The 26,396-nt window shown below is 35.6% G+C and overlaps 1 protein-coding gene across 5 annotated transcripts in view; it reads left to right on the forward strand.

Moving 5' to 3' along the window:
- The window catches only part of DCC (DCC netrin 1 receptor), a 1,213,980-nt gene that overhangs the window by 592,418 nt on the left and 595,166 nt on the right, over nucleotides 1-26,396 (forward strand). For all 5 annotated transcript variants that reach the window (XM_063653694.1, XM_054461350.2, XM_063653695.1 and 2 more), the window contains exon 5: nucleotides 1,118-1,254. In XM_063653694.1, coding sequence (XP_063509764.1) covers nucleotides 1,118-1,254 — 137 coding nt within the window. The remainder of the gene's footprint in view (nucleotides 1-1,117; nucleotides 1,255-26,396) is intronic.

Below are 26,396 nucleotides of genomic sequence, written 5' to 3' on the forward strand. Positions count from 1 at the left end.
CTGCCCAAAGAGTCTTTAGCAGAGAAATTTTGGTAGATTCCACTATAAGAAAGTGGTATATAGGGAGGTTTGATCCTTAATATTCTGTGTCACACAAAAAAGATAACTATGTGAAGTGATGGATATGATCATCAGTTCAATTGTGATAATCATTTCACAATGTATACATATACCAAAACATTACAGTCTACACTGTTATTACATGCATTTTTGTCAATTGTACTTCAATAAAGCTAAGGGAAAAAATGAAACTAAATTTTTCTGAGTTCAAATATGTAGCATGTCATTATAGAGTTTGAGCAATTTTTTTTAGCTTCAACTATATCACTCATATTCCCAGCTATAACAAATATCTAAGGGAAGACAGAAGAACTTGGCTGGCTTTGAATTGCTGGAACATTAATATTAAGGTACAGTTAGAAAGTAAACTCTCAATAGAATGGAATACTTAGTCTTTCTGATGAAATGGATCTTACTTAATTTCATTGATTTTTGAGGACTGGTATTCTCCTTTTTAACATATTTATTTTTAAAGAGAAGGTAAGTCCATCAATCATAAATTAATCTTTAAATTTCATTTACCTTAAATATTTAGATAACAAGGCATGGCATATGATATTACAATATTTTTGAGAACATTAGAACACACAAGAAATCCAGTTACCAAATTTCAGCACATCAAGGTGTGTTCTCTGGGTATAGCCAAGCACTCTTAGTGCAGTATCAAATATGGTTTTGTACAAAGGTCACTAAATTGGATTTCAGGACACAGGACATTGATTTTCACTTCGGAGTACCACTTCTCTAGACCTTGAGGTTCTCAAATCCAAAATGAGAGATTTGGACTAGATTATCTATCATTTTTTTTAGCACTAAAGTTACTTCCAAGTTTAATCTGCTTCATTTCTTTGATCGCTACACACAATCTTCCAATGGGAGTAGTTTACCTTGAGTGAATTTTTGGATCAATAAGTGAGACTTTAATCAAGCCCTTATGATATACAGTTTTTTCCCAATGTCTTAATTTGAGCTTTGGTGGAGGTCATTTATAGCTCTGAGTGTCTTGCTTAATATATACATATGTTAATTTACCCTGCACCTACCCTATGTCTTGCAGGTCTAAAAAGTATTCTTTATTGGGTGGAAGCAACTTGCTTATTTCCAATGTGACAGATGATGACAGTGGAATGTATACCTGTGTTGTCACATATAAAAATGAGAATATTAGTGCCTCTGCAGAGCTCACAGTCTTGGGTAAGTTAGTGGCTGGAGATGAGTTTATATTGTACCTTTCAAAGTATATCACCGTGACATTTTAATGCTCATCACTGAATTGATTCCTATGTTCGTTAATGTGAAATTGCAAAGTTCCAATACTCCACACATGTCCTTGCTTTGCTCTGATTAATTGCATAGGGGTTATATGCAATGTTTGAATACTTATTAATTAAAATCCAGATATATTATGCTTTAGTCTAATTATTCCAGTGATACAGCTGAAAAGTACCAAAAATTATTAATGGCAGATGTGTTGAATAATAAATATGATATTCCAAAATATCTGGGAAAATAAATGAAGGAAAATTGTACAAAATATTTATTCTTGAGGGGAAAAAGGCAGATGTTATTTGAGATGACAGGGTTTCTGACATTAAATTCAGTATGTTGGTAAGATTGTTTTATTAACATGGGAATACTGTGAGTGTTGAAAGTGAACAATTAAAATAAAGTATATGTAAGGAAAAGTTGCATAGCAAGAATATAATTTAAAGAGATTTAAGGAGCATTGAGGGGTTCATTATATTCCAAAAGGCAGGGTTACCCATGTGTCATTGCAAATGAATAATTCTTATACATGGCAGATATTCAAACAAACACATATTTTTATCACTTACTCCAGATTTATTTTAACCAGTTTTATTTGAATTATGTAGTTTGGAGAAAGTGCCTTAACATTTGGATTTCAGTTGCTTTTTTTCTGTAACAACAACCAAACATTGAGTCTTAGGAATTTTTCCTCTGGAATAAATCTTTTTGCCTTTTAAAGAATCTGAGAAAAATCATAGTCTATCTAAAAGTTATTAAGTAAAAATGAAAATATATCATATGCTGATTATATCTGCTAAGTTATACCATGATATTATTCCATTCATTTTGCTTTTTGTCTTCAAAGGTTATTCAGAAAACACTTTCATCTGTGGACATGGTAATAATGTATATCATGGGTTAGATAATGACGTTGCTTGTTCTTTGATCAAATCGTAAACATTAAACCAGGAATGGGCAAAAGACTTAAACTCTGGATTTAGAGGTAGTATTATACTAACTAAAATATTAGCTGCCTTTAAAATGGCACAATTTAATTCAATCATATTTTATATTTTGGTGAAACAAAGAATAGAGAACTTTCACATTTGTAGTGTCAAAATACAGTAACACAAAATGGTTATGATGGAAATTGTATTGTGCTGTATATTACTGATTATAAGAAAGATTTGGTAATGGAATACACTAGAATTTACACTGGTCATAGGTAAACCATTACTTGCATGACGTCAAATTTTATTTCAAATTAATGCGCATTATTTTGACATGTAATTGTTCATTGATATCTGAGATAAACATATGCAAATACTGATTTCTGAGGATAAACTAAATTAGCCTATATATGTATGTGTATTATATACACATACATATATACATATATACACACACATATATGTGTATATATATACATATATGGACATATATGATATATACACATATATATGGACATATATGGATATATACACATATATATGGATATATATATTTTGTAATTTACACAATTCACAAAGAAAAAATGCCAGTATGAGTATGCCAATACATATATGTACACATATATATACACATATATACACATATGTACACATATACATATACATGTATGTGTGTATATATATGTGTTGGCATACTCATACTGGCATTTTTCTTGGTGAATTGTGTAAATTACAAAATAGATGCTGTTTGATACACATAAAACTATCCAAAGATGCACAAGAAAATATTTATTAATTTTTTCCACTACAGGCAGTGCATTTCTACACCTCTGAAGTGAATACTTTCGCTATCTTGGCATGTTTTATTCCATAAACTTTTCATGTTTCATTGATGCACATATGCCCACATAAAGTTTGGTAGGGGCATGACACTTGGATGCTTCTTTGATTTTTCCTTAGGCCAGATGATTAGTCTCTATTACAATACCTCTAGTGAACCTTGACTAGTGTTATTATGTAAAAAATATTGAAAATAAGCATCCAAAAATGCTCAACATTACTAATCACTTCAGGGTAAATCACGGCATCTTTCTTTGTGTGTTCCTGTGCACATGTCTATGTTCTCCGGTTCTAATTTTTTTCCTTTTTGAGACACGATCTTGCTCTGTTGTGGCCTTGAATTCATGGGATCAAATGATCCTCCATTCTCAGCCTCCCAAGTATCTAGGACCAAATTTGGCTATTTCTTTTTTCTTTTCTTTTCTTTTCTTTTTTTCTTCTTTTTTGTAGAGACAGGGTCTGGTTATATTGCCCAGGCTGATCTCAAACTCCTGGGCTGAAGTGATTCTGCCACCTTGGCCTCCCAAGGTGCTGGGATTACAGGCATAAGCCATCACACCCAACCTCCAACTTTATATTGTGGAACATTATCATGTTTCTTAGTTTTAATTAAGCAAGGTGTGGTGGCTTGCACCTGTAGTCCCAGCTACTCAGGAATCTGAAGGAAAGGATCTATTGAGTCTAGGAGCTCTGAGTCCATCCTGGGGAACATAGCAAGATCCTGTATCTACAAAAACAAAAACAACCCACTAAGTTAATTATCCTTAAGTATCTTTGTCATTTATTTGCTCATATCTGAAGGAAAAGTATCTCAGAAATACTTAAACCCTCACTGGCAGAGCAAAACTTTGCCTCCCTTCAGAGTGCATTTCCCCCCACAATTTTGAATATCTAAACATTTTATAAAATGAAGTCTCCTTGTAAGTATTTATATTTCTATTAAGATTTCATTTTACAGTTTTCTTGGACATTTGCATTTTACATTTTGTGAATTTGCTATCTTCTTTGACTTTTATACATTTATTGAAACATTTATCCTTATTTTATTGATTACAGGAACTCTTTATGTAAGAATAATATTGACTATGTTGTGTATGCTTTGCATTTTTACATTTTGCATGTGGCGCTAAATCTTTTTCTTCACAGTTGCTAGCTTTGTCATTAGACTTACATTTTTATTCTATGAGCCATGCTGTCTCTAAAAATCTGAATATGGATTACATGTTGAATGTGTAAATTAGAAGCATGACTAAGTTCTACAAAATAGTGATATGTTTATATTTTGAGTTTTGGTGGTCTTGGTGCTTTTTGTCTGCTTTTACGGAATTATTTTGGTAATTGGACATCTTTTAAAGGTCTCTCATGGACTTTATATCATTTATAACTACTGTAGAAGGCATAATTTACTTCAGGATTTGGTTGATATGCTGTTTTAATTATTCTAAAAGGCTCCAAAAATGAGTATTTGTATAATGTTTGAAATAATCTTTGACTACTCTGATATAAAGTTAGGAGTATCCTGCAGGACTGAGTTTATATGAAAAATTGAATTTATTGCCTTCTTAAAATGGATGATAAGAAAAGAACTTTATTATCAATGTTATTTAAATTTACTTTTCATAATTTTTAAGAATTTAAGCATATTTGTATTCTTCATAAGATAAAATCCCACAAGAAATCCAAGCTTCTGCTTATAAAACTTTAATCATGCATTTTATTAGACTCTTGTTTTGCCTTTCAACTTGCAGTCCTTTCTTGTACTTAACTGTCTGTGAATGTGAACCTTCATGAACTAACATAATTTTCAAGTAGAATATCATTTTATAGACTAGAAGAAAAGACATTTTGTTGCCCTCCCCAGTAATTTTACAGAGTGAATATACATTAAATATAATTTGAAGCTTAGCATTTTGTTTCCTTTCTTAGAAAATAAAAATGGAAAATTCCATAATCATTAAGCTTTTTGGAGAGATCTTTATTAGACAAGATTGATGACAACCTTATTTACAATCAATAAAATATAAATAAGTTTATAGATATTTTCTTTATCATAGCTATTTATGGTAGCATTTCTGACTTATAGTAATCATCGATAAAGTATTGGTGGACACCTTTTGGGTACAAGGATTGCACTAGGTTCTGGGAAGACTACAGAAACATCTGAAACCTGGCTTCAGTGGGCTTCATATAATTACAAATTCATAAAATCAGTTGGCCTAATACCGTCTGAATAAACTTTTCTTTAAAAAAAGAAAAAACAAAAACGTTATATGTAAACAGGGACTCTGGGAAGACGTGAAGAGTTGGTAGTCTCCACTCTCATAGAAAACAAAGCCCGAAGCAGCAGGGGTGGGAGGAGTCCTAAAGAAGAAAATGTGGAAGAAGGCTCTTGGAATATTGTTATCAACTTTTTAATTTAATTTTAGCCATGACTACTTGTATTATTTATTTTAAAACCTAATTTTTAAAAAAGAAGTCAAAAGTGGTATTTTTCCATTCTTATGTTCAATATGTCCAGCTTTCTGGCTCAAGGATTTTAATCTGACTATAATTGTGAACATATCCTTTTCTGTATCTGCCCATCCCCAACTATTACACAGCTCCACACAGGAAGAAAGATAGCCCTCCATAAACGTTCTAGAGATTTGCCACTGCTTTGGGTCTAGATTGGTCTCATGTCTGAATCAGTGGAGAAATGCATAATTTAAAAAGTGATTTGATCTTTAACAAAGTGCCAGGCTTTGGAGAAACCTTGTGTACTGTCCTTACACACACAGGTGGAGATGAGTGTGAACTTTACTGAGGATGGTCTCTTCAGTAGGAGCCATTAAGTTGAACATCAGAGAGAAAATAAAAATATCTTTGAACTTTCCAGAAATGGTTTTAGAATTCCCTTTAAAGCAGTTGTGTAGCAACACAAAAACTTATAATTGCCCTCTAGGAATGTGTTAAGTAGGGTTCTCTCTATAGAGCTGAGCATGTTCACCTTACGCAGATGTGTTCAATAAGCCTGAAGACGATAGACTCAGAATATTTATATATAGATATAGATATACATACACACGTATATTTTTGTATATGTGCATACATATACATAAACATAGTATATACATGTATATGCAATACATGCACTTACTCTCTATTTCTAAAGTTTCCCTTTAAACTTATTATTTTCTTTCAAATGCATATGATTACCTCAACCATTAAATGAGCTTCTGATTCTGCAAATAGATAATAGAATAAACTATTCAGAAAGGTCTAGAAAAATCATCTTAAAAGTGATTTAAGAAACCAGATAAAGATATATGGGGGAAGTTAAACACCCCTGTTAAACATTATTGTTTTGTAAGATAGCTGGAAAAGTCCACCTTAATAGCTCATTGCTCAAAATGCTTTGAAAATTTTGAAACATACGGCTGGATATACAGTGAGCTAATGAATATAGTTTCTAGTCCTAGATATGCAGGCTGAACCACAATGTGAGTAGAAAACTAGCAACCAACTGCTGAGTGCCTCTTGTGTACTAAGCATTCCGCCAAGTAGTCTTTGGGCATAAGAAGATATGACACAGATCCAGGCCTCAAGGACAGGTAGGGAAAAAGAGAAGAAGCAGGCAATTGCTAACAAGGCCAAAGAGCTGTTGAGAAAGAGGAAGACAAGGGGCCCTGAATAAAGAATGCAACAAAGATGAGAGAATTGGGGAGGGAGTAGTGAGGGGAGAGTATGAGAATGGGGGAGGGAGTGGTGAGGGGAGAGTATCTGACAGGAGGTAGTAAATGTGCAAAGGTCTGGAAATAAGCAGGGGATGGGGAAAGGGAAGTGAATTATGTGACTGAAGATGGTGGGTACAAAGGAATCTGATGCTGGATGGGAGAATCCATATAGGTCTTGAGTATTTTGCTCATGTGGTTAGATTTATCTTAAGGGCAATGGAAACATATGGAAAGATTTCTGATTGTGGCTTGTGAGCTGTTTAATATTAGCCAGCTATGTCAACCTCTAATCTTCAATTCCTTAATTTTTTTCTTCATCTTTGTAGAGCTTTAGGAGGTACAAGTGCAGTTTTGTTACCTGGATATTTCCCGTTATGGTGAAGTCTGGGCTTTTAGTATAACATCACCTGGATAGTGTACATTACACCTATTAAGTAATTTCTTATTCGTTTGTAAAACAATGATAATTACTTTATCATAGGATTTGGTGTCTGTTTGAGGGTGAAAAGTAGAGGAGAGAGATTCCAGAATAATCAGGCACAGCTTTGGGTGTTCTGGGAAATAAAGTAACAGAAGATCCCCTCCTAGCCTTCATGAGAAGCCTAAAGCCAGTTGGAAAGGTTAAGCTAGCTAAACAAACCAAGACATCCCAAATGTCACAAATATTAAAATATTCTATGTACTTTTTCATATCCAATTTTCATTATCTATAAAAGGTACATAACAGCAACTAGTCCCTACATAGTTCTCATGAATTATGGCGTGATCGATATAACAATATCTAGTGATCAATATAACAATGTCTAGTGATCAATATAACAATATCTAGTGATACATTGAAATTTCTTTGGCAGTAATCTCTAGAAACATAGACATCCCTCTGTGGGAATAGGATGATGTCCATTTGTGATGTGTTTTATGTATTTTACTTTCTTCTGTGCTTCTACACCTTGCCGTTCATGCTTTCTTCACAGCCAGGCAGGGAGAAACTTAAAAACAGAAGCCATGTCTTCTACATTTTGATCACTCAGACCCTTAGTTTTTTCTCTATGTTATCTGAGTTTTAAGCACAAGAAATGCAATTGAATGTGCATAAAATATAAATTATCTAACTTCCTATCAAAATGTTTTATAAGCTTTCCACTGAGATTCATGATTTTTTCATTGACCACTGCAATGGACAGAATTATGTCCTTTCGAAATTCATATGTTGAAATCCTAACCCCCAATGTGACTGTATTTGGAGAAAGGCCTTTCTTTAAATGAGTAATTAAAGTTAAATAATGTCATAATGAGGGCCTGCCTATCCAATAGGAATAATGCCCTTTTAAGAAGAAGAGTTACTGGAGCACTCTCTCCACCCTTGCACAGAGAGAAAAGGCCATGTGAGAACACAAAAGGTGTCATCTGGAAGCCAGAGAGAGGACCCTCACTAGAAGCCAACTTTGCTGGCACCTTGGTCTTGCACTTCCTAATCTCCAGAGCTATGAGAAAGTGCATTCGTGTGTCTAAGCCACCCAGTCTGTTGTATTTTGTTATGGCAGTCCAAGAAGACTAACACAACCACAGAAAAAGTAGATGCTGTATGCATTACAGAACAATCACTAAAAATAGAACGACTGCTAAAAAGATTCTTTGGTCTCTTTTATCAAAAATGAGCAACAATGAAGACATATATTATCAACATTGCTTACATATTGGTAGCACAAATAATCTTAGATTTCTAGGAGTGTAAAAAAATTCCCATTTACAATAGCAGTGGATCAAAAATAATTTCTCATTTACATAATAGGTCTTGTGTAGTTCTTAGATCATTAAAATTTGATGTCCTTTCATCTTATTTTTGTTCACTGTCATCCCTTTATTTAGTAATTACTAAGTGTAAGGTATGATTTATAGTTTAGGTCTTATGTTTACAAATGACCTATATCAATTTTAATAGTAAATATATCATTAACTATGATTAAATTGTATTTTTTTAAATCAATTCTCAGACATGCTCTATGAATTCAATTTACTACAAACAAGCATGTATATCTTCACACACCATCAATTCAGATTTATTTGGAAATGGAAGAAAACATATACTTCAAAATTGATATGGCTTTTTTCCTTTTATTTTTTGCATAGGCTTTAATTTTATTTTTTACAGAATAATATGTGATATTAGCTGCTATTTTTTGAGCATGTACTATTGGCCAAATTGTACCTATCCATTTCTTTGGGGTTAGTGGCTCATCTACCTCAGACTTGGGTGTTCAGTCTCTTCCTACTTTAGCTTGCTGGTAGATCAACCATGTTGAGCTTTAGGTTTAGGCTCTTTGCCATAAATGGGAAGTAGTTATAATAAAATATGTTAAGATAATATTTGTCTTTTTATTGCAATGTGTAATTCTTATTTTGAATGGAGTTCTTTTGAATTTACGTCATTGCCTCTGCCTAAGTAGCAGTCCTTAAATTTTACATATATCTGTAATTCCCCTTATTAACAGGACTCCTCAGTCATACACATTTAATGAAAATAGTCATAAAAGAAGTGCCTTAGGTAAGTTTGTATTGATTATCCTCTACAATGTAATTACCAAATGAGTCATACTGAAATGAGTTAAGAGTTTTTTGTATGTAGGGTTTTGATCCTAAATGTAGGATACAGGTGTGTAATATAAGGCAGAATTAAATCAAGAAAACTATTAAATCCCACCTATTAGGTGCTTCTTCCCATTACTATGCAGATTTTTTATCTTAGTTACTTTCGTCAGCTGAAACTCTGGTTGTCATAAGGTATGCAGAATTATGTGCAAAATATGTTTAAAAGATTCTGTTGAATATTTATATGAATTAGAAGAAGAAGAGACAATGTAAGTTCAGGTTGTTTGTTGGTAGCAAAATGATTCGTTATTTCAGTTGGGAGTTAGAACTGGTAATGGAAATACAAGTTGGATTGGTGGTAGGATAGGTTTATTTATTACACAGATATTTATTTGAGAGTCTACTGTGTGCTGGGCCCTCCCTTTCCTTTCTCCCTTCCACTGGAGAAAATAATGTGAGCATTGCTTTGCATATATTATTGAGATGATGATGAGTCTAATTTTTCTTTCTTGGACAAATGAAGTAGAGGCCCCCGAGGGAAAGGCAAAGTCTATGTACTAATACAGACCATTAAAAAGGTAATCTAAAAATATAATTTTAATTATCCCTAACAATCTAAGCAAGGTGAATTGACAGTCTGTGACTCACAAGGAGAACTACTGACAATGATGGAAAGCTACCCAAGAGGACATTTTATGCCAAAGTTGTCCTGAAGTAACAGAAGTAGACATCATCCCAGAAGGAGTTTGACTCTGTGATAAGACTCAAACCACATTAGACAGAAGTGTTTTAAACAAAGTCAGCAAGAATTAGGATCAGTTATGCTTGCCAATTTCTAAAGACTAGGGAGCAATGTATGCCATTTCTTCATACACTTTTAAATAAATGTTTTTCTGATTTTTTATTCAATGTATCTTGGTGCGATCATTTCAGTAACTTTATGTAGTAAGGTATGGACTCATTTTTATTTTAAGTCTAGTGTATTTGAGCAAGGAATCACTAAAGGAGTAGAATTGCTGGATTACCAAACAATGCTTGGTAATTTGAGGAACTACCAGATGGTGTTTTAAAACAGTGACACAACTTTACATTCCACCCGTGGTGTAGGAGTGTTTGTATTTCTCTGAGATTACAGTGAGTCATTATGTATATATGTGCAGGCAGGTAGAATGCAAAGAGGGAGATTTTTCTTATTTTTAAAACAATAAAATAATATATGACATTCTTGACTCAGAAGATAGCAGTGAATGAGTTTTTCTCCTTCCTATTAGGTTGGTGCAAAAGTAATTGCAGTTTTTGCTCTTAAAAGCAATGGCAAAAACACAATTATTTTTGTACCAACCTCATTCCCTTCCATGTAAACGGAGGAACAATTCAGTTCCCATTTTCCACTGTAAGCCTTTTCGTTTAATGGACAATTTATGCCTATCAGTTATCTCCCATAAAATCAAGAGCATTTGTATGATTGTGACTTCATTTTGTGAGACAAGGTCTCTCTGTTACCCAGGCTGGGTGCAGTGGTGTGATCTCTGCTTACTGCTATCTCCGCCTCAGTCTCTCAAGCAGCTGGGGCTATAGGTGCACACCACCACACCTGGCTAATTTAAAAAAAATTTTTTGTAGAGTTGAGGTCTCACTATATTGCCCAGGCTGGTCTCGAACCCCTGGAGTCAGTAATCCTCAGCCAGGACAAAGTTCTGGGATTACAGGCATTAGTTACCACACCCAGCCAATGTGACTTTTGTCTTAAATTCTGTCCATACCTCTTCATTCTGCCAATTGTGACTTTTTTTTACTTCTCCAACCTACTCCAGTGTACACTTGAGGGTGTTACTGGGTAAGCAGCCATGACACATCATTCAGACTCTGAACTTTGTACAGTGAGCAAGTGACACCTAACCTGCAGAGTTGTCACCAAGATTAGACCCAGTGAAATAGTCCATGTTCAAGGCAACTCCAGCTCAGTGCCTAGATATACAAATACTTTATAAGTGGTATCATTATCGTTGTTTTTTAATACATTGTTATGACACGCATTCTCCGTGATTACTCAAACTCAGAATAGCAAGTTTCATTCAGATCATGTGTCATAAGTTTGATGCTTGGCTGAGGTCAGTGACTTTTCATATCTGCTAATATTTTAGAAAAACTCAAGGTGGAGGAAAAAAATCTGTGATAAAGATTCATACCATAGGTATTATAATTATAAGGAAAGACATTAGAACTTAATTAAGCAAGACAGTAAGATTTATCATAGCATATGTGATCATGAACCAAATTGTGGAAGTGGGAGTAGAGCAATAGTAGTGAGAGAAGATGAGTGATGTCTGGTAGTGGCAATAAGCTGTACAGCCTAGTTGTCTGGGTTTGAACCAGGGTCTGGAACATGTGAAGCATTCTAGAAATATACACTATTATTATTTAAGAAAAATAATTTGAGCTAGAAATACTACAGACTTTCTTGAGGGGAGCTCAAGAATCATAGTATCATTATTTATACCTTGCCAAATGCTAAGAAAAATGTCAACATTGTGAGTTATTAAGAAAATAACCCAGAAAATAAGTATTCACAATTAAGTTAGCTTTGGATAAGAAGGAATATTAATCACTCACATATGTAATACATATGAAAACTGTCAAAATAAGTAAATAGGATTTAGTTTAATGAATATGGCCTCAGTGTTGCAATATATTAAACCTAGTCATCAGCCTTAAGCCCTTTTTCTTATACCTTACATTAAATCCGTAACAGTTCAATCTCCAAAATATATTTCAAATCTGTCCACTTGTCTTCATTCTGACTTCCCCCACCTTATCTCATCCCCCATCCAACTGCTCTTATTCATAACCTGGACTAGTCCTAAAACCTCCTAACTTGTCTCTCTTCCATTCTTGCCTCTCTATAACCCATTTTCATCCAGTATGATCTTGTGAAGAGGTTAATCATGGGATGCACCTTTGTAGAAACTCTCAAAGGACTTCCATTTTTTCTTAGACTAAACTACAATCTCCCTATCACATCCTACAAACCACTGTGGGATTTGGTTTGTCTTCACCTTTCTAACTTCATCACATTCTGCCACTATTCACTAGGCTCTATCAATACTACCTCCTGCTCTCTCCTTAAATGCACTAAACAATTCCCAGTCTCAGGATATATGGGAAGCTCCCCGTATGTCTAGCATTCTCTTCTCTCAGTTCTTCTTGTGGCTGACTCTTCATCTGGATCATAGCCCAAATGCTAAGTTTTTATGGGGGTTGTCCTTGTCCATTCTGATTAAGACCATCTCTCATAGTTACTGTTATGCAGTTATTTATTTTCCTTTGTATAACTTATCACAGTCTGTTATTATCTACTTATTCATTAACTGTTGTTTTTTTGTCTCCCCGGTGAAATATAAACCCCACTGGAGTGAAGTCCTTATTTTATGTACTATTTTACTTACTATGTCCCCAAAAACACATAAATAAATTTTGAATGAATGATTTGTTGCCATTATCATCCACATTGATGTTCTCATAACAGACATTTATTGGGCACCCATTATGTGCCAGGCACTTTGCACAATGCCTTGATTTCTCTTTTCATAGTCTCAATATATTATGGAGATACTGTTTTTAATATTTGTTTTTCTCCCCACTTTAAAGATGAAGAAACTGAGGCTCCTTATTATCATCATTTTCATCATCATCATCATCATGCCAGAAAGTAGAACTTGAATTGACATTGTTTTCCTTTCTCATACCATGGTCAGAGGAAAGAATAGGGGGCCCTTGGGTGCAAAAAAGAATACCAGGATAACCCAAATGAGCTGGTCAAACAAGTAGATTATCAGAGATTCTTCTGTCAAACAAAAAATAGAACGTTGTGCAATTTTGTGTAATCTTTGTGTAATGTGTATTTCTCAATGTGTGGTCTTCAGACCGGCAGCATTGACATCATCCGTGAGCCTCTTAGAAATGAAAATTCACTGGCCTCACCTCATCCTGCTGAAACAGAATCTGTAGGGTTAGGGCCCAGGAAACTGTGCCTTAATAAGTCTTCCAAGTGATTCTTAAACACTGCTTTGAGAAAAGGAAGACCATCTGGTGGTAAGTAAAGGAAATGGAATATTAACAAGAGTAAGGCAAGACATTTATATTCAGAAACCAAACCAACCAACAAAAGTAGGTTTAGTAGGCCTTGTATAAAATGATGGATCTGTTATTAAAATTGGAGTATAAGGGAGGGGCATCATGATAAGGAAGAACAGTCGAGGCAGAGAATAGAGTAAGAAGTCAGAGTAGGGGTAGATAGCCTCCAGGCAGACTTGATCTTCTTGTCTCAACCACTTTCACTCAAATTCTTGAAATATCCCTTGCGTACATAAGATTAGTAACAGAACATGAAATTGGACTAAGCCCAAAGTAGAACAAAAGTAGCTCCACCATGATTCTAGTTATGCTGACTGGTAGAATGTGCTCCCCTGGAGGATGGGCCATTATGACTGCACTGAGACAGATCTTTAAGTTTGCAGATGACCCTGAAGCTGTTTTAGCTGGGGAGACAAGAATATTTAGTAAAGCTATGTGAATGGGCAAAATAATAGCAGATAAATTTCAGCTGTGGAAAGTGTAATGCAATATATCTAGGGAAATATAATCCAAACTATGCTGATATGATGTAGTACTCTTTCTGCTATCACTTATTTCTAGAAGAAAAGATATCTTAAATGATGTCAGCTATCCCTTGAAGACAGTCCAATGGAGTGTGGCAGTTCAAAAGGTCAATCAAATGCCAGAGATCACCAGGATAAAACTGGAGAAAAGCAGAATTACAAGATGTTGTTATATGTTTGAACAGAGTAATATTTTACTTGGAGTAGAGTTCAAAGTTCTACTCAGTACATTCTGGTAAGGTCATAAGGCAGTTGGAAAGGCCTGAAAGGTTGACTGAAATGATCAAAGGAATGAAATATTATAGTAAGACCAGATGAGAAATTTTCAGCACAGAAAAATGATGAGTGAAAAGGGACACAATCAAATTCCTGACCATGGAGGATATTAGTAACTGAAACATGGACTTGTTCAACAAATTCAAGAATACTGTATCTAGGAGAACTCTCTTGAAGCTTGAAGGTAATTTTAGGACAAAGAAAAAAAGTTTAAGTCTTTTTAATATAGCCTATAGTAAATTTACTGATTCTGTTCCCTTCTAGAGGGTTCATGAACTGGAAAGATAATCAGGAACAAAAAAAATATATATTTATGGAAGATGAGATTCAAAATGGTTTATAAAAGGGAATCTGTAGATCATTATGGATATTTTAGTGTTTAATAAAGATATTACTCAGGGCAATATGAAAAATTGTGCATCTTTATAAAAAACAAAGTCCAGGAATTGATGACTGATACCGTATTATAGTTTTTAAATATTCTTTAACATACATATATACACGTTTGTGTGTGTGTGTGTGTGTCTATATATATACACACCTGTATGCATATATGTAAAAATGCACTCATATATATACACACACATATATATGCATATACATGTATACATTTATGTTTGCTTTCCTTTTAAAAGGAAATATTTTGTCATTAAAGAAACATGTAAGCATTATAGGTAAATTTGAAAATACAGAAAAGTAGAAAAAAATTACATGTAGCTTCATTCACCAAAGAGACTACTATTAATATTTCACTGTACTACTTATATGTAGTTTATATATTTCATATTTTCTGATTTTTTTTATTTTATTTGTTTTTTTCTTTTGAGATGGAGTCTTGCTCTGTCACCCAGGCTGGAGTGCAGTGGTGTCATCTTGGCTCACTGCAATCTCTGCCTCCCAGGTTCAAGCAATTCTCCTGCCTCAACCTCCCGAGTAGCTTGGATTACAGGCACCTGCCACCATGCCCGGCTAATTTTTGTATTTTTAGTAGAGATGAGGTTTCACCATGTTAGCCAGGGTGGTCTAGAACTTCTGAGTTCACGTGGTGTGCCACCTTGGCTTCCCAAAGTGCTGGGATTACAAGTGTGAGCAACTGTGTCTGGCCCATTTTCTGATTTTTAAAAGTAATTACTGCCTGCAGGATTTTGCCACTAATTATGTAAACTGTTGGTTTAAGATAGGTATTTTTTAATCACAATAATATGAAAATACTAATATAATGTGAAATCCAGTTTATCCGTGTTTAGGGTTTTTTATATATTAAAATTAATTTAGTCTATACATCTTTTGTTTTCGTCTTAATCTGGTTTAATATTCAAGTTTGTTAAACTCATGAAGTAACCACTTTTCTAATACATTATTTCTGTAAATATCCCATTTTATTTCTAATGCCTTTTGTTTTATATTTTAATACTATTTAGTATGGAAAGACTGTTTTAGGTGTGTCTCTTAATAGCATGTGGGTGCCTCCTATGTTTGTTCATATCTAACTGTATTAGTCCATTTTCATGCTGCTGATAAAGACATAACTGGGACTGGGAAGAAAAAGAGGTTTAATTGGACTTACAGTTCCACATGGCTGGGGAGGCTCAGAATCATGGTGGGGCAAAAGGCACTTCTTACATGGCAGCGGCAAAAGAGAATGAGAGAGATGCAAAAGCACAAACCCCTGATAAAACCATCAGATCTTGTAAGACTTATTCACTACCATGAGAACAGCATGGGGGAAACCTCCCCCATGATTCAAATTATCTCCCACCAGGTCCCTCCCACAACACGTGGGAATTATGGAAGTACAATTCAACATGAGATTTGGGTGGGGACATAGAGCCAAACCATATCACTAACCAATTTGAAATACTTTGCCTTTTCCAAGGAGGGTTTGGCTTATTCATATTTGTTGTCACATACAAAATAATTATCACGAGATATTTGAAGCAAACAGGGACTGGCTTTGAATATTGATACTGTTTATTAGCTATATTACAAAGTTGTATGAAGATTTTAATTTAATAGTAGATATAAAATACTTAATAAAATGCCTGCCACAGAGTATGCATTCAAATTATTGTGATTATTTCCTCTTTGTTATTTATACCTCTTTTATTTTAATGCCATTTTGATGTTTGTTTGTATCTTTACTATATAGTTTTTGTTTTAATTTTAGTGGCAACTCAGAAGATAGAAGCGCTATTATAAATTTTACAAGCAATTGACTTTAGACTGATAGAAATAGGTGTTTAAATGTATGAAAGGCTGATAGAGAATTTAGAATGCCATTATTTCTGCTGCCTCTTTCTCCTTTGGATTTCATTAATAATAGTACTTTCATGCCAGGTAAATTTTCTTTATGTAGAGTTGTTTTTGAAATTTTCCTTTGATTTTTCATCCTATCTGCTGTAATTACTGTGCATATTTAATCATGTCCATATAAGCATGTTAATTGTTCAGTGACAGAAGTAGAAGGTGACATGCCAAGAGAATAACTGATGTTTAGTGAACTATTTGAAGAGTACATCTGAGAGTTCAAGGGTACAAACAGTAAAAATGTTTTGTAATCTCTATATCACTGTGTTTTTTTTAATTGATGCATGAAAGCACTTTCTGCATCATTTACACAAGGACCATATGTATTTACAGTTAAAATTTAAATATTTTAGGAATGAATGTTTCACATTTATTTTTATTTTCTGTCATTCATAAAAACTGTAGAGGATATTCTGAGTTTATGTTGTAAATTGTAATTTTCCAAAGGACTGGCAATTGATGGTTTTTTTGTTTGTTTTGTTTTGTTTGGATGGAGTCTCACTCTGTCACCCAGACTGAAGTGCAGTGGTGTGATCTTGGCTCATTGTAGCTTCTGCCTCCTGGGTTCAAGTGATTCTCCTGCCTCAGCCTCCTGAGCAGCTGGGGCTGCAGGTGCCTGCCACCACACCCGGCTAACTTTTTTCTTGTATTTTTAATAGAGGCAGAGTTTTGCCACGTAGGCCAAGTTGGTTTCGAACTCCTAACCTCAAGTGATCTGCCTTCCTCAGCCTCTCAAAGTGCTAGGATTACAGGCATCAGCCACCACCTCTGGCCTGACAACTAGTGGTTAATGAAAATATCAAAGTTTGACAACTAACCTTGGTTTTAAATAGTAAAATAAAAAATCATTCTAATAACATTTCTCAATCTCACTTTACACAAGGAATAAGAAAAGTGATGGAAGAAGAGATGCTCCCTGGTAATGTGATGCTTAAAATTCATGTTTGCCTCTTATGATGAGAATATTTTGGAAATCTGAGAAGATAACTTAGGATGTTAGATCTGAGGGATTGTCTATACTTTGTAGGAAATGATACTTCGAATTCCAGAGTTCAGTTAAGGCTGAAAGTTAAAGGCAGGATCACTCAGGACCTGGAACTGCAGCACTGTTTCTGCATCCAAAATTGGCTGTGCAGTTGCTGCAAATAAAATCTGAGCCTAAAGGCACAATATTTGTCTGAAGAAGCCAGAGAAGTCCCAGTTTTTCTGTAAGAGTTTTACAAGCAAAAGCATATAGAAAGCCGTGATAAGTGACAGGAGAAGGAGTGGGAGGTAAAAAAATGTATTAAAAATAAAAAGCAAAAGAAGTCTATAGCACTGGAGCTTTAAGAGTAGTCTCCAGACCAGAAACAGGATCACATGGGAATATGTTAGAAATGCAAAATTTTGGATATCTTCCCCCTTCTACCCCAGAGCTACTGAAAATAAACTATTCAGGAAAAGAATCAGCAATCTGTTTCCTGTGGATTGATTCTGATACAGGAGAACCACTGGGCTGTAGATTTGATCAAGGGTCATTTAGTGTGTGGATTAACAACCTCATCTCCCACTGAAGGCTCTGTTTTATTACATCATAAGTTGGTATTTATGATAATAAGAAAAGAGTATCCAAAGTTTTAGTTTAGTTGTCTATTTATTTTAGTCTAGTCTGTTTATGAAGGCAGATAAATCATATATCTCAAATAGATTCTCATCAACTTTCTTGGGGGCATTTGAAGTGGTAACCTTCAGCTGTCAAATCCACTTGTGTTCTAAAATACTCAATTTCTCCATAATACGGGATAAATATCATGTTACCATATGGTGACGTGCCATTTATAAATGAAGACCAGTCACACATTCCTGCTAGATTTGACAATTATCCTCCCAAGTAACCTCTAAAAATAATTTGACAATTATCCCCCCAACCTATTGTTGGGTGCTATTGTTTCCTTTAAAAATAGGAACTTAGGTTTTAACAAGAAAAAATACCTTTCTAAGATTTATATGAACAATGCTTAAGATAGATGGTTTTTATAGAAAGGTAAATGTGTTATGTTTTTTTCTAAACACATTTTTCTACACTACAAAAATTTAATAGTGAAAATATATGAACACAGTCTGCCTTCTGAAAGAATATTATAAATTATTCCTAGACTTAAATTTACATAGTTGTTAGAGGAAATAAATATGCTATCTGGCATATTAGAGAGGATATCTAAAATTACAGATAACTAGAAGTTCATTTCTAGAACATTAGACGTTTTCATTATTTCTATTATTGCTTTATTGTTGCTCTTAAGATATGAAATAAATTTTTAGAATGCCCCTAAATGCCTTTAATCAAATTACAAAAAAGAGCACCAATTCATCTGACTTGATGCTGGCACTGCCAGTGTGCACTGGCTTAGAGAGTTGAGCTGAAGACTGGATGTCAGCTCCACTTGTCCCTGGGCAGAGACCTCCGTGCAGTGCACAAGCTGACACAGCCTCCCCCGAGCTGTCCACTACTTGTCAACCATGGGTTACAAACTGACAACCTAACGTCCAAATGTAGCCCACAGGCTTTGTTTGTTTTGGCCTAGTAAGTAGAAATAGCTTTAATTTGTGGCCAGTAGTTTTGAATTAGAAAATTTTGCAGAATCATCTGAATTCCTTTGGAAAACTAGAAGACATGGCAACCTGGAGCTTCCATTCCTGACTAGTAACAATTGGCCGGGGCTAAGGGGCAACTTTCCTGCTAGAGGAACATGTGCTCTTCAGGTCACAGTTCCCCTGTCTTTGTTTGTATTCATCTGGCATCTGTGAATATCTAGGTTTACAATTTGGTATGACTCAATATAGTAATCACCTCTTCCATTTTTCTCTCCAGGTAGGTTTAACAACTTTTTAAACTCTGTGTCCACTGAATCAAGTACAGATTTACATAGCAGCATCTGTAACAACTAATTGTACCTATTTGTTTCCAGCCTTTTCCCTACAAGACAGTAAACTTCTGACGACCAGAGACCAGCCTCTTAATCCATCTCTGTAATTCCAGTGCTTATTACGTTGAGTTGCATGATAAACATTTGTTGATAAGTGAAATGAACTATTTTTTAGAAAAATGTATGGTGGAGGTAGAGAAGCATACTTCCTATTTCCCTTCTGTACTACGTAGGTATTGCCGCAATAATACTAACACACTACCTAAAACTCAGAGACTTAAAATGACATTTTTTTTTTCTCAAAATGATGGGTCTTTGGGTTGGTGGCAGTTCATCTGGGCTATGGGATTTAGATCGTAGATTGGATTCAAGTCTACCCTGTGTGCTTCTTCTGGGTCATAGACAGGAGGGACTACAGCTACCCGAGGCATTTTCTTTCCATGATGATAGCAGAAATTCAAGGGAGAAAGCTCCACAATGCAAACACATTTCAGCTCTGCTTACATTCCATCTGCAAACATCCACCTTGGCCAAGCCCAAAGTCCAGGGGTGGAAAGTACCTTTCACCCACCTTGAAAACTTAGCAAGAATGTTAATGCAGGCATATGAAGAATTGTGATCAATAATCTAATCCAGGGCCAAAATTAGGGTAAGGCAGGTGAGGTGCAAAATTTAAGAGGTGCCAAAAATCTCATAATAGAGATACATATTTTAATACTTAATTTTTGAAAAGAAAAATTAATGCAAACATCCATAATATACAAATATTAAAGACAGACCACCCATCTGCATGGCTCACCTCACTAACCTCACCTGCTTCATTGCCCTGTTGGGTCTTATCTCAATATCGATCCCAACTAAAACACTCCTCTGAGTGGCAGTTAACAAACTGCTCTTGCTTGTATCTTCAGTCTCTGCATTGGTGTGAATATTTGTATCAAAGCATTAAGAATTCAACTTTCTGGGAGTTTTATTAATATATAATTAAGCTATCCCTAGAAAAACAGGGCTTAGGGCAAGTAGTTTTTAACACAAAACATCTTTAATTTGTAAAAACAAATTATGTAAAAATAACATATTCCACTAGAAGCCTTTTAGAAAAGCTTGCATTTTTTCTTTTACAAAGCAAGCTGTCTATATATTTGTACTAGTCAACTCCTTATACTGTCCAAATCCTGAATTTCATCATCTAAGCAGGACCACTTTGGCATCAGATTTAAGCAAGATATCAATGACTACGAAATTCCCTATAGTTGGACTTGAGGGGTAGTAGGAGAGCTGATATAGCAAAAACTTTCCAGTCCAATTGAGGATGTTTCTATAAACTTTTTCAATGTAACCGATCTCATTACACTCTGTGAAGGTGTAACTACAGGTATTCCACTGCCTCTTGTGTCAGTCAGGCAAATGAAAAGCAATCATATCACTCTTTAAATGTTTTAGTACTTTCCAACTTGGACTTTGGGAAGTGGGCTCCAGTCTGCTCATGGGATACATGTTGACTACCTCTCATGGAATGGGCCGTTCCGTGCCATGCATGCTGCCAGACAGTTGTGCTACTCCTGGCCGCCTGGGTTCCGTGAAGTCCATTCCAAATTCAGGACAACCTCACGGCAACATATTGACATTGCATGTTCAAGAATCTTAAAGGATTCTTACTGAATTTCAAACCTAGAGGAGAGGACACTGTGGTGGTATCAGTAAGGATAGCTGGGACATATTTAAGAAGGACTGAGATGAAGTAAGACCTGAAAGACAAGCGTCAACAATTTCTACCTCTAAAAGGTAGAAAGGCATCTAACCATTTAAAAAATACATTATTATGAACAAAACACAGAAAGATGTATATCTCTGTCAGTGTTCTAGCTAAATAAAATAATATTAGCAGTATGAAAATTTTTCAAAGGGAGATAGTAACTGGAAAATCTGAAAGAATGTTGTTATTGATTCAGGATATATATTTTCAGTATGCTATTCCAAGTGATATCATGACTATTTTATTTTTGTGTACAATAGCTTCATAGGGACTCTGCAGAAGTTATTCCTGAGTCCTATCTTTTACCAATATCATTACATTTAATGAAATCATAAGTTAGTTTCTTATCCATAATTCTATCACAGTGTTGGGGTGCGTGTGTGTGTCTTATTTCCCAAAATTGGAAAATGTAATGAGACAAGGGCTTCTATCATTATGAATGATATTCAACAATGATATTGAATAATGATCGATATCTTTCAAGGCTATCATTTATTGAACATTAGCTATATACCAGATACTGTGCAATATATTTCATGTGAATTTATGTTTTTCTTCATTACAACCCAGTATACATCCGTATCCCTATTTTACAAATTAGAACACTTAGATTGAGAAAGGGTTAAATGGATTGCCTACATCACTGATAGATGTCCAAGTTAGGATTCATGTTCAGCTTATTTCTTCTCCCTCAAAACTGAATCCCTATGGGGCACCCCTGCTTTGGCATTCAGCCTTGAGACTATGTTTCAGCTGCTGTGTAGTTTCCCTTCTTATCACACTAATAAATGCTACATTCTTGAAGGGCTGTCTTGCAGCAGACTTTATTCTTAACATTTACATATATCATTTCCTTTAATCCTCATATATTATGTGTTATTGTTCACCATTCTACAGGTAAGAAAACTAAGGCTCTGAGAGCTTAAGTGTGTTGCCTTGGTCACACAGCTAGGGAATGGCCAAATCAAGGTTCAAACCCAGATCAGTGCAACTCTAGATGTCATGCTGGTAACCCTTATGCAAAGCTATCTCCAGTCATGCCATGCTTCCTCTGTGATACAGCGGGAAACTCACTGAATTAATAGTCACAGATATCAGGTTTTTATCCCAGATGTGGCTATTGCCAAGTCCTGTTTCTTTATCTATAAAACTGTGATTAATAGTCTCTGCCCTGCACAAGTCATATCATTGCTGTGAGACTTCAACCAGAAACAAGGACAGGAAAGCTTGAACTGCAAGCTCTTGTTAAAGTACTGTCAGCAACTTGAGAGGCTAAGACTGCTGTAATGATTTGCTTTGTATCTCACATAAGCCTAGAAGAGTTCTTGACTCTGAAGCTTATCAGGACCCAGCCGGAAAGCAAATACACATAAGCCGTGCTGGTAAAAGAAAAGTGAAGGGCATTTCTTGGAAATGGGAAAAGGCTCCTCCTCCTTCCCCTCCTGCCCCTACTTAGGGGCAGAACCACCCCAAAATGTAATCAAGAAGAACAGTTTGAATGCTCAAGATTTTATCCTTCCTCATTAATATGTTTTCCATTATTTGTATTTCCATTATTTGTTCATTTCTATTTTCCCCTAATTTGTTGCTTCTTGGAGTCAGCAGTGAGTAGGAAACGCCAATGGCTGATGATTCCTCAAAGAGCCCTGAAGATTTAATCTGAAGTTCTGATGATCTAAGTATGTGTGGTAATGAGATGACTGCTTTCCTCTTGCCTTCAGAGTGGTTTTCAGCAGTCCTGGTCTCAGCTCTCTTGAACCTGCAGGGCAGACAGTGGCAACGCTCTTGTCAAGGAGCCAGAGTCTCGGGTTATAACATCTTGTTGATAATAGATTTTGCCTGTTTCTAAAGCACTTCATTTAAAGGTTTGGGAAAATGTAAATATGTTTTTGGCTTTCCTTTTCTAAGCTTCCTCCTCTAACCTCCTTAGTCCCAATTTGAGTTTATTTCCATCACAGAAAAAAGAAGGTAGAAGGCTAAAGCCCCATCAGTAATACAGTAGTCAGGGACATCTCACCTATTTGACAATTATTTCTTGAGGACCTACATACACAGGCACTCTACTAGGTACCAGGGGCATGGTTGGCATTGGAGACATGGTTGGCTGTTTTCTGCCATTGAGAAGCTTAAACTTTCCATTTCTATATTGTTTGGAGGCTGTGATTATCTTCCTGATAATCTACGTGCTCTTTTTATACTTTTCTCCATCAATATTTTTGTCTCTGTCTCCTGATTCATCAAGTTATCCCCCAGAATAGAGGCTTTTAGGGAAATTCCACAGAAACCTAAATTTCCTACTCTCTTTTAATTGAAAACAAACTCTAATTTCTGGATTTACTCTCTCTGTGTCTATACAAACCTGTCCATGGCCATTTTCCCATCCTGGCCTGTGTCATGCAGCCAGGCTGACTCATCATTCCTTGTAATAAATCAACTCTTTAAAAACCATCACCACATTATAACACATCTGAGTATCAGCTCTCTGACAATAGAATATAATTTGATAGCAGAAGGCTCTAAACAAATTCCATTGGTCAAGAGATATATAGATTATATAACTCACACCCAAAGATGTTTAAGTCAAATCAATGTGGCCATGCCGTTTCACTCACCAAGAGAGAAGGGTTACAGTCGGTTACTTAAAAGCCTCCTTATCTTTTACCTTATGGATATGGGCATATCAAGACTTAATATAGGCTGGGCGCGGTGGTTCACGCCTGTAATTCCAGCACTTTGGGAGGCCGAGAGGGGCGGATCACGAGGTCAGGAGATCGAGACCATCCTGGCTAACACGGTGAAACCCCGTCTCTACCAAAAATACAAAAAATTAGCAGGGCGTGGTGGCGGGCGCCTGTAGTCCCAGCTACTCGGGAGGCTGTGGCAGGAGAATGGCGTGAACCGGGGCGGCGGAGCTTGCAGTGAGCCGAGATCAGATCACACCACTGCACTCCAGCCTGGGCGACAGAGCGAGATTCTGTCTCAAAAAAAAAAGTAGACTGAATATATCTCTTTAGCTATGACCACCTTGAAATGGATAACCAGCATTTTCCCCTAAAATTCCAGGTTTTTATTCCAAAGCATCTCCTGGCTTGTTGCTCAGTCCTGCGTTGCCAGCGAGCTAGAAGCCACTGTTCGGTAATGTTTCAGTTGAGAATGCATGGACCTTGAGGGTTAGTTTGCCCTCAATCACAGTGGGCAGGAGTGGCACTGAGATGAGAATCTCCATTTTCAGAGTTCTAGTCCAGAATTTCTGTTACACTAACCTGCCTCCATAGGGCATAAGTACTTTACAAATCTTTTTTTTTTTTTTAACTTTAAAATCTGGAATACATGTGCAGAACGTGCAGGTTTGTTACATAGGTATACATGTGCCATGGTGGTTTGCTGCACCTATCAACCCATCATCTAGGTTTTAAGCCCTGCATGCATTAGGTATTTGTCCTAATGCTCTCCTTCCCCTTGCTTCCCAACCCCTGACAGGCCCTGGTGTGTGATATTCTCCTCCCTGTGTCCGTGTGTTCTCATTGCTCAACTCTCGCTTATGAGTGAGAACATTCTGTTCCTGTGTTTGCTGAGAATGATGGCTTCCAGCTTCATCCATGTCCCTGCAAAGGGCGTGAACTCATTCTTTTTTATGGCTGCATACAAGTCTTTTCAAAATAAATTTAAATTTGGAAAGCAGTATGTAGACTCCTAGGGGAAAAGTATCATTTCAACTTGATGATAGCTAAGTATTCTGGACATGTTAATTAATGTTTTATTCTCCAGATATGTAGTTAGATCTCCAATAGTATTAGGGTCAATATTTTGTCATTTTGCATAAATTGCAAACACATTACAATTTGTGTTATTATTACTAACAGGTGGATAGGCACCTGTGCTTATTTCCATGATAAGGAGAATATAGGCAAGTGTAGAAATTTGCAGTGAATTGTTCAAGGATGCCCAACTAGTATATATGATATGGGGCAGTATTTTCAATGAAGATGTGCGCATTTGCTGGGTCTATAGATGTAGGTAAAATTATTGTGAGGAAGTTTATATGATTTTGTATTAGGGCTAATCTAGCCTTGAAAAAGATCAATCTATATATTATGATCACTTCTTCTCGAACCTGACACACTGTTCATAAAATGTGATCTTTCATATTCCAAATGAAATGCATTTTTTCCCTTTCTGCATGCCTTAAATTGTCCATGTCCTTATTTTCCTTATTTTAATGTTTTCTTTTTCTGAATATTTTCTCAAGTATTTTCAACTTGAAAAGGAGTATATAAACACTAAAAATAACTTCAAACAGTTCAGCAGTATCTAAAATGAAATGTAAATGTCCCCTCTACTAATGTCTTCCTCTCATATGTACATCTTTAAGTGTTTCTCACATATTTAACAATCTACACTTGGAAACTGCTTGATCAAGAAAAAAATGTGTGGAGGGAGAAGACCCCAATTCGAATTTCGATTTTCCTACCATAATGTTAAGACAGTAATTAGATATCTTAGGAATCTCATTTTTCAGTTGTGACGTTGATTACTACTTTCTTATCTACTTATATTCCAGGACTGTTGTGATGATTACATAAAATAGGGTATATAAAAGTGATGAGGAAGTTAGAAAGGCCATACCAATTTAAGTTACTGCATTCATTATATGAAAACCTTTCTACTCAGCTCAAGTACCCCCTTTTGTCTGTATAGCTTTGGCCTTTGTAGTGCTTAGTATCATTTCCATAAGCAGAGCTAATTTACTTGTTTATATGTTGACAATCATTTAAATAATTTCTCACTTATTTAAATCCTATAATAGGCTGGGCATGGTGGTTCATGCCTATAATCCCAGTGCTTTGGGAGATCGAAGTGGGAAGATTGCTTGAGGCCAGGAGTTCAAGACTATCCTGGGCAACATAGTGAGATCCTGTCTTACAAATATTTAAAAATTAGCTGAGCATGGTCACACATGCCTGTAGTCCCAGCTACTCAGGAGGCTGAGGTGGGAGAATTGATTGATCCCAGGAAGTAAAGGCTGCAGTTAGCTATGATTGCACTACTGCACTCCAGCCTGGGCACCAGAGTAAGACTCTCCTGTCTCAAAA

The sequence above is a fragment of the Pongo pygmaeus genome, chromosome 17 (genome assembly GCF_028885625.2).
Source record: "Pongo pygmaeus isolate AG05252 chromosome 17, NHGRI_mPonPyg2-v2.0_pri, whole genome shotgun sequence".
Classification (NCBI taxonomy): domain Eukaryota; kingdom Metazoa; phylum Chordata; class Mammalia; order Primates; family Hominidae; genus Pongo; species Pongo pygmaeus.